The following is a 9,706-nucleotide window of genomic DNA, read 5'->3' on the forward strand; positions in this document are numbered from 1 at the left end:
TCCTCCCATCTCTTCTCCCCAAAAAGAGGTCTGAAAGGGGAACGGAGAGGTGCAATGCGAACTCCCTGTAGGAAGCCTCAGTCTAAAACCCCAGTCTCTGTCAAGAGGGGAAATCCCCTGACACCCGCAGAATCCTGGCCTTCATATGGCCCCACACACATCTGCTTTAAGGGGTTTACATTCCTTCTTCCTCCACCTCCTCTTTTGCACGTGAGTTTTCGTTTTAACATCCCTTTCTCCTCCCCGACTCCTCCCCTGCTTTGAGGAATTCAAACATTATCTTCATTAATGGAGAATTGCACCAACCCCTAGAGAAAGGGGTATTATTTTAAATTACAGGCCTTATAGCCTACCTACTTTAAAAAGACCTCTTACTTTATAACAAGGATTTGTTATCCCAGAGAAAAATTTTCTCATATAATTTTAAAATTTTCATTATAAAGTAGCAAATAGTAAGAAATAATGTAATTTTTTTCTTTAACTTTGCCTAAGGATTTTGTTTTCATTTTTTTGACTCCTAGAATCTCAATTTCCTCTAAATAAATAAAAGGGAAAGAAAATACCCAGGTAAATAACATCAAATATCCTCTTAAGTCTTATTTGTATTCAAAGACTACTAACAACTCTAGGAAACAGCAGGTTGAGGTACACAGACTAAAATGCATTTCTTACATAAATTAGTATGTAAACACAGAGAAACAGTATGATAAACATCCAAGTACCCACATTTATGTAGAATAATACAGTAACGTTACATGATCACAAAAGCACAAAAAGTGAAGGAACCTTTGAGATCTTCCAGTTAGCAGATTTCATACCTGGCTGGTCACGAGATTCCCCTGGGGAGCCTTCCCTCACAGATTTCCTAGGCCTCTTCCTGAACAGTCGGATTCAGCAGGCATGGCCTGGGACCCAGGAATTTGTATTTTTTTTCCTATAAAATTCAGTAGTCTAACCCTCTCATTATGCAGAGGAGGAAACTAAAGCTCAAGAGGGCAAGCTGTTGTCTAAGTGTACAGAACAAGTGACAGAAACAGGGCTAGAATGCAAGTCTCTCGTCCCTACTCTGCCACTTTTTCCATCACACCACACCACTTCCCAAAGCTTCCCCTACACCTGTCACCCTTACCCTTCAGCTAAGTAGCCTTTAATAGATATTCTGTCGTCAAAACTAGGTAGGGCAGGGACACATCTCATATTCCCTCTGATACAATCCTAGATACCTAGTAAGTGTCCGATAAATACTTCTTGGTTGGCAGTCACTCAGCGAAGGCCTAATACTTTATCCTCCATTCACATCTCAGTCTACAATCATCCAAGCAGATGCAAAACTATCTGGCCAGATAATTTTCAAGATCCAGCTATAGAGGTTAGTGAATCCTGAATCTATGAAGATGTCATGTTCAAACAAGCAGGAATTTGGGTGACAACACAGTTCTGTAAGATTAATGGAATCTTAATCTTCCATACTATGTCTCCCCCTTGTTCTCAAAATCTGTGAAGAAAAAAAAAAAAAAAAAAGGAATCCTAGGGATAGGAAGAACCTGGCCATTTATCTACAGTATTTGGCAAACAGCAATTTTTGAAAATCCCAAATTATTCTAAGGAGAAAATCCTTAGCAACAGTAACAACATATTTAGTTGATTTTTGTTGCTGTTTTTCCTAGTTTTCAACGTGTTTTCCTAGTCTTACAAAACATTCTTCTGTGGATGGAGTCTGACTCCTTTATAAAGCTGACAGTGAGGGATGGGGCACATTTAGCCTCTCTATATATGTTAACATTGCTCTCCTTCCCCACTCTCTCCCTCTCCACCACGCGCGCGCATACACACACATACACACACACACACACACACACTTATTTGGAGGTGAGGAATATGACATATTTTCTACTTGTAATCATGAATCATGAACCATGTTATAAATGAGATAATTCAATTATATTGTCATCTTGATTGTAGATAAGGAATAAAAGATAACCAAAAGCTTTAAAAAGTCAACAGGAAAATATTGAAGAAAACTTAAGGCTAAAAATTAAATAACCAGCAGGCACATCAGCCCCCGCGCCATGCAGCCTGGCTCCAACTATGTCCCTCCTGAGAATCCAGGCTGTGCTGAAGTGCGGAACAGGAGGGGCTACCCAGAGGGAGCCAGGACAGACAGGTGCGGGGGGAACCTTCCTGCTGCCTCATGATACTCAGAAGCAGGGAAGGACGCAGCCTCCCCAGGAACCACCAGAGCTGGCCCTGGCATCCCCTGATGAGCACTCCCTCCCCAAGTAACGTTAAAAAGACGGCAAGCGCCACCTGAAGATGTCACCAGAAATCACTTATGGATGAGGCCCTCCCAATTAAGACAGTCTCCACACCTGAAACCAGGTGTCCATCCAAACAGGTCTTCTTCAAGTCCTCTACCATGACAGCCTGGGTAGCAGAGCTTCCTCAACTTGTATTTCGTTTTAATTTCTACAGGAAAGGAACTGTCTTCTCTCTCCTTTATTTATTTTTTTTCCAACTGTTAAATCCAGTCTCACCTAGATCGTCAGCCCTCAGTATCTGCAGGGGTTTGGTTCCAGGATCCCTGCAGATACCAACATCTGAAGATGCTCGATTCCCTGATATAAAATGGTACAGAATTTGCATATAACTGACACACATCCTCCTATATATTTTAATTAAATCATCTCTAAATTACTTATAATACCTACTAAATGTAAATGCTACATAAAGAGTTCTTGTATTGTTCAGAAAATAATGACAAGAAAAAAGTCTGTACATGTTCAATACAGATACGAATTTTCAAAATCCGTATTTTATTTACGGATTTTTAAAAATATGGATTTAAAAAAAAATCATATTGTCCATTTGCAGTTGGTTGAATCCACGGATGAGAACCTGCAGATACCGAGGGCTGGCTCCATTTAGATTCCTAATCATTCCTCCAGGTAGTCAATTTTTTAAAATCACATTGACAAGCTCATTCATCCATTTCTGCATTCAACACGTATTTATTACAGGGTGACTGGACTTCTAGGCGGTCAGAGCTAGAAAAGGCCTTACAAGTCTTGTACCCCACACCCTTCATTTTACACAAGGGGGATGGGGGCAGGGCTAGCCCTAAACCCAGAGTCCCTCAGCCTCACCCCTGATCTAATAATCACCTCACCACCCCAACCAAGCACTTAGCAGTATAAAACCTTGTGCAAAATATATGTACTTTTTCATTTCAAAAATGAAAAAATTACAAGATGAGTTTTGTACCTTACTGTAATTTATAAAGCTAGTAAATATTAGCAAAATGGAATGACAAAACCAAAGAACAAAAGTGCCTTTAAAAAAGTAATCGCAGGGTTTGCAAAGATTCTTTCCACTTTTTTCACATTAAATATTTTATAAAGTCATATGCCATATACTTATGATGACTTTTCTGCCTTTCTGCACAGTTAGAAAGTCATTCAGGAAAGACAATGATACCACAAAACAACACTCAGAGAATGCACATTCCACTGCACTGACATGTATAATCTATGGTCCTAGTCTACAACATCCACTGTGGTCTAAACACACACTATGGCTATTATTAAACAAAACATCCCATTTCTACTTACTTTAGTCAGATGGAGGATGAAGCTGCTGCTAACATTTCGATGACATATCTGATTATCTCAAGTGAAACCACACTGAATTTAATGGGAGTACTGGCTGACAGATCAAACTTAAGTTCTGGACAATATTGTCTAAAGTAATAGAGGTTTAAATATCCATCTCTTCCAGGAAATTGTAATAATTCTATACGCCAAATTCATCCTTTTATGGACTGTATGTTTGTATAGGACTATTTACTTATCACTCCAATTCTTTCATCAATTTACTTTGCCCCATTCCATAAAATATTAATAGTTAAAAGCCTTAAAAAAACCTGTTAGCTGACAGTAACTACTATGAATGAAGAGCTTCAACTGCTAAATACCCTAATCCTCCAGGAAAATCACTTCAAAAATGGACATTTTGGGACAGAATCACTCATTTTTCTCAAAACCAGAACAAATAGAAAACAACACCATTAAGGGAATTTAAGTATTTTTCTGACCACTATTGCAGAAACACAGAAAAACTGAGCAGATTGTAGACATGCAAGGATCAGCAGTATATAGAAAGGATTAACAAATCAAACTCAGTACATCTTTAATAACTGGATTGAGAGTAGACTCTTAATAAAACCAAATTATTTCTTCCTCAAGGCAACCGTTAGCTACAAAGGAAAAATGATTTCATATCCTTGGTCCATAAAGAAGACACATTTATTTACATTCTCAATGGACTAAAAGAGGCTTTAAACTTTCACAATTAAAATTGTATGCTTCCAAAAATATCATATGATCAATGCACTTAACTTAAAGCTTCAGGTATTAATAACTTCATTTAGACTTCTTAAAAAACCAACACAAACATACTTTCTAGAGTGCAAAATGCTTCTTATTAAATACTTCAGGGACACAAAAGCAATTTGTTTTTAAACACAGGCATCCTTTTCTGAAGGATCATCACCACAAAGACATCCATTGCCGGCAATGGACGTGGAACAGAACTGCCAGCTTGAATAAGATGCAACGTTAGGACTCTGCCTTCAGTTTCTTCGCCTCTCCCGATGACCCCAGTTATTTGTACAAACTCATTGTTGGACTCTGGTACATGCACATATACGCATCACAAAGCAGTCTTCGCGCACAGCCTTGGATTCTTCTGGAGTCCAAGGAATGCAGGTCTTCCAGAGACATCTTCAAGTACTCTCCTACTTCTGGGCATGGGGTGACTTGAGGAATGTTGAAGCCGTTCTGACCACCTATGGCACAGAGGAAGAACTCTTTATAGGGCAGTCAAGTTCTAAACCCTTTTGCCAGTGATTTTATAATCCTATCATTTCCAAAAAGCTAATTTCAGGCTCTAAAAGCCTTTATTTTTCTTCTGATTTCTGGAAGTGAAAGCCTTCTTTAATTCTTGACATATTCTCATTTCTTGGTTTCTGAAAGGATTCTGGGTTCAACAGTGAATAAACCTGGTAAAATAAACCTGGTTCACATGAATTCTGAGGTAAGCCCCAAACCTACTTTCCAGACTTCTCTCTGTAGTCACTCAGGGAATCATGTTATCAATACACATGTAGACAACACTCCGTTCTTCACATTTCATTTCCTCCCAGACACAAGTCACCCAGCACACTTCACCAGGAGACTGTCCAATTAGGAACAGATCTAGTCAAATGAACACTACTGTAGCTCCCTACACTTGAAACACATCCTTACCCAAATCTAAGAGTTTGTCTGACACATGACCAGGCCCCGATAAAGGTGCTCTGGGGTGTGACTTCAGAGATTCCAGGAAAGGCTCCTCTGGGTTAGCTCAGTGGCTTTTCCAAACCTATGCTGTTGCGCTACGCTGTTCAGTACAAATGTTAACTGGGTTGGGGGCACATCTACAGATGGGGCTGGGATCCCTCAAGCATCAGAGAACTGAGAAAAGGTGGAGAACTCTTGGTCTAGGGCCTGGGCCTCTGTTCAAGAGGCTGCCACAGGAAATGTCTTAGGCTACTGGAGGGCCACGCCAGAAGATCGTGGGGGCTGGACCTGAGAGAGCAGCTAAAGGAAAAATACGGTGTAAGAATGAAGGAACATGAGAGTCACACCTCACAATCTTGCCCAGGCCTGGTCTTAACCTGCAAACTCCTTATAGGGAGAGGCAGGGCTGCTTTAACAAACATTTCTTACCTGAAACCCACTATCCCCCCTGGCATTCGTTAAGCATTAGTTAAATAATGATTAAGCATCCTAGAAAGTGGCCTGGCAAGTGCAGCCTATTCCCCACCTCATGGAGAAACATACTACATGCAAAAGAGGCTTTACTTTTCTAAAGAGGATGTTTGTTTACTTCTGCTGTCAGCTTTTGGCAACTGGAAGATAACATGGTTTAGTATAAAAAACATAAGCACTGAGATCAGAAAGACTGAGTTAAACACAAACTACATGACCTCAAGCACCTTAAACCTCAGCTTTAATAACAGAAAAACAGCAATAATCCCCATCTTGCCCGGATTTAGGCAGAATGACTTAATGGTGCTCAATAAACAGCTACCGTGGCTCCTACAAAAATGAGAGGGGCCTGAAGGAAGACAACAAAGCTGGAAATAAGATCCCTCAGGGCTGAAATAAGACTTCCAGGATTCTTTTTTTAAAAAAGAGCATATGCATGTCAAAATATCACAACAATATGAGGTTGGGCACACCAGCTCCTCTTGTAAGCCCAGCACTTCGGGAGGAAAAGAAGGGTGAATCACTTGAGGCCAGGAATTTGAGACCAGCCTGGGCAAAATGGCAAAAGCCCATCTCTACTAAAAATACAAAAATTAGCCAGGCATGGTGGCATATGCCTGTAGTACCAGCTACTCGGGAGGCTGAGGTGGGAGGATTGCTTGAACCTGAGAGGTGGAGGTTGCAGTTAGCTAAGATCATGCCGCTGCACTCCAGCCTGGGCAAAGGAGCGAGACTCCATCTCAAAAAAGAAAAAAAAAAACACACACACACACAATAATATTATTCCTTAGTTCGGCTAGCAAGGTTGTTAATGCGATCCAAGACATAAGACTGTTGTCACCAGAATAATCCTGAAAGGATTTTCTCGGAAAATATCATGTCACTCAGAACAGGTGATCCCACTATAAACCGTCCCCACAACAAACCAGAACCCAGTGCCACATGCAGAAGAAAGGCATTTTCAGTACCATCCCGATCGGCCATGCTGTCAAAGAAGAGCCAGGCGGAGTCGTCCTTCCCATACTTCACAAAAGCAACATAGTGGCTTGTTTCTATGCAGAGAACAGCAAATAACTCCATCTTCTGGCAAGGGATGCAGCCGTGTCTCCAGTCCCAGTCAGGTAAGTCTTTGGGAAGTGACACTGGGTTATATTTATGATTCAGCCTCTTGGGATGAAGGTGGACCTAAAATGGACCATGAAAAGAATATCATTAGGTTGAGGTGGGTGGATCACAAGGTCAGGAGTTCAAGACCAGCCTGGCCAAGATGGTGAAACCCTGCCTCTGTTAAAAATACAAAAATTAGCTGGGTGTGGTGGCGGGCACCTGTAATCCCAGCTACTCGGGAGGCTGAGGCACGATAATGGCTTGAACCCGGGAGGCAGAGGTTGCAGTGAGCCAAATCATGCCACTGCACTCCAGTCTGGGCATTAGAGCAAGACTCAGTCTTGAAAAAACAAAAACAAAAACACCCAAAAACAAACATGTCATTGATGAGCGAAACTCAACGTGCCAAGTGAATGGGCTTCCTTACTCTTGTTAAATGCATCCCTTACTCACAGTAATCAAGTACTTCACCAACAGCTCTCAGGTAAACAGAAAAGGCAAAAGCAATACCATTTTATTATGAATTTTTAACTGTTAATTATGATTTTAAAAACTTTCCAAAACCAGCATTCTGTTTTCAACTATAAATAAGTTACTGTTCAACAAAAGTTAGTCCATTAAGTGAAGGGAAACTCACTTGAGTGTTGCAGGTTTTACAAAACTGCTTGATTTTTCCAGCTGAGATGTCCGGATCGTCGTAGCATTCTCTACACTCATACATTGCAAGCCCTCCACATATCCGGCACTGTCTGGGAGCTGAAATGTGGGGAGGGGGAGGGAAGTTAAGAGGGCTTTAAAAAATGTTTTCTTTCATTAAGAAGATGTAACGAAAAGTTAGCCTGTAAAAAGGATAATGTTCATGGCTTCAAAAAAGTCTCTTTCTCTTCCATCCACTTAAGCTCTCAGTTAGTATCTGAAATATCTTTAAAAACATTTTATCAGACCAAATAATTTTTCTAAATAGTGTCTCCTAGAGTGTTTTCCCCTTCATTATAAAATGCCCATTGATGAAAATTCAAAGATACAAGAAAGTATAAAGGAGAAAACTAAAAGCATCTACAATTTCAGTTGGCAGGAGATAACCACTGTCAATATGATTATGAATTTTCTCTAATAATTTCGTATCTGAATATTTACATAAGTATATATGTGTGTGTGTGTATATATATGGCCCCTTTTGTAGAACATATCAATGTACTTACCTTTCCACTTAATATTACACCATGACCATTTTCATACACACTGGTCTTCAAAACCATGAATTTTAATGGCAGTAGTGTAATTGTCAGATACACACTCCTCTGGTTAATATTCAAGTTGTTTCTAATTTCTTAATCATATGATAATAAGTATGTTTGCATATCAAATTATTTTCATTTCTATTTTCTCAGAATAAAGTCCTAGAAATAAAATGACTGGTTTCATATTTTCCAGGCTCTTCAGATACTCAATTGCCTTGGGAAATACTGAGTCCAGTTAGAGTCTAACCCACAACTGATGGGAATTATCTGACAATTTCCACAAAACCAACAAAACAAACTAAAAAAATCTCATACTTACTGTCTTCAAGTAAATCGGTTATATTTAATTCCAGAGAAGGAAAAATTTTTTTAAATAGTTTAAAGTCTTTTCCAAATCGAGGCATCTGAATAATCAGACATGATGGTGCCTATAAAAAAGACGGATATTTTTAGAATCAAAGTGTTAAGAAAAACTTTTCCCTATGAAACCAAAATAGTCATGGCTGTCAAACAAAACAGTGAGTTCTGCCTTAATATTGGTGTCCTATGAAATAGGATCCATATGTCACCATGGGCTGTGGACACAGGACACCAACAAGCCACAGGTCTTCAAGTGGCTCATGATCGCAGGGACACACTAGCACCTCGAGGTTACGAAGTACAATAATCTCGGGTCTCAGATAAAATCATGGCATTTTATTTGGGTTTACATTTATTAAAGGTTTTGGAAAGGCTGTTTTTGCAAATATGATACAGAAAATATCATCACAGAAGGAGACTGCTCATTATATTTCAACAAATAAATAACTGTGGCTTTTCAGGTTTTATCAAAAATGATTTCAGAAATGAATACAATCAAAATAAACCACAAGCATATACTATTAAAATTATGGCGATTCTTAGACAATAAAAGAAAAATCATTTCTATCACTTGTTCTTTGGCAAATATAAATGAATTTATAGACATTTTGTCTCTTAATGAAGGGGGAAAAGTACACACTACATTTTGATGTATTTGGGTAATATGCTTGGGTAAAATGGCATTTAAAAAAACATGTCTCCTTTTGCTTTAAACTACCTAAAATTTTTCAAGTTACACAAATTAGCTTGGTGTTTTCTTTGGCAGCAGAAATCCAAAAAATTCAATCTTAATTCTAAGACATTTTCTGTAAAGGCAAAGTTGAAACACTGCATACTTTTTAAAATTTATGTTTCTTAACAGTTTGTGTTTCAAACGGTTCTCAGCTAGTTAAAATCAATAGACACTGAATCTACCAAAAGTCTTAAGACTCCCACAGACTTTCATATAAAATGCCACAGACAAGTAGCACTAACCTCTGCAAATTTCAGGTTACTGTTGATGAAAGACCATTCTAACAACTGCTGAATTGTGGGAACTCCAACTTTCTCATTTTTTTCCATAAAAATTTGATAGAAGTAACAATCTTGTACCTTTTGACCTGCTGATCTAAAAACATGCAGAGAAAAAAATACATACAACCTATTTATTAAATGCTTAAATCAAAACGTGAAGTTGTCCCAGCAGTATTT

The 9,706-nt window shown here is 39.0% G+C and overlaps 1 protein-coding gene across 3 annotated transcripts in view; it reads right to left on the minus strand.

The window, feature by feature from the left end:
* Positions 1 to 3,253: 3,253 nt before the first annotated feature.
* Positions 3,254 to 9,706, minus strand: part of CYLD (cylindromatosis (turban tumor syndrome)) — a 66,241-nt gene continuing 59,788 nt past the window's right edge. The window contains exons 14-18 of one of the 3 annotated variants that reach the window (XM_011988642.1): positions 9,491 to 9,623; positions 8,475 to 8,583; positions 7,552 to 7,670; positions 6,776 to 6,992; positions 3,254 to 4,843 (exon numbers count right to left, since the gene is read on the minus strand). In XM_011988642.1, coding sequence (XP_011844032.1) covers positions 4,659 to 4,843; positions 6,776 to 6,992; positions 7,552 to 7,670; positions 8,475 to 8,583; positions 9,491 to 9,623 — 763 coding nt within the window. In that variant the 3' untranslated portion in view covers positions 3,254 to 4,658. Of the gene's footprint in view, positions 4,844 to 5,463; positions 5,637 to 6,775; positions 6,993 to 7,551; positions 7,671 to 8,474; positions 8,584 to 9,490; positions 9,624 to 9,706 lie in introns of those variants that run through there. The other 2 variants (XM_011988643.1, XM_011988644.1) reach the window with 2 other exon arrangements.

This window comes from Mandrillus leucophaeus, unplaced genomic scaffold (genome assembly GCF_000951045.1).
Source record: "Mandrillus leucophaeus isolate KB7577 unplaced genomic scaffold, Mleu.le_1.0 Scaffold333, whole genome shotgun sequence".
Classification (NCBI taxonomy): domain Eukaryota; kingdom Metazoa; phylum Chordata; class Mammalia; order Primates; family Cercopithecidae; genus Mandrillus; species Mandrillus leucophaeus.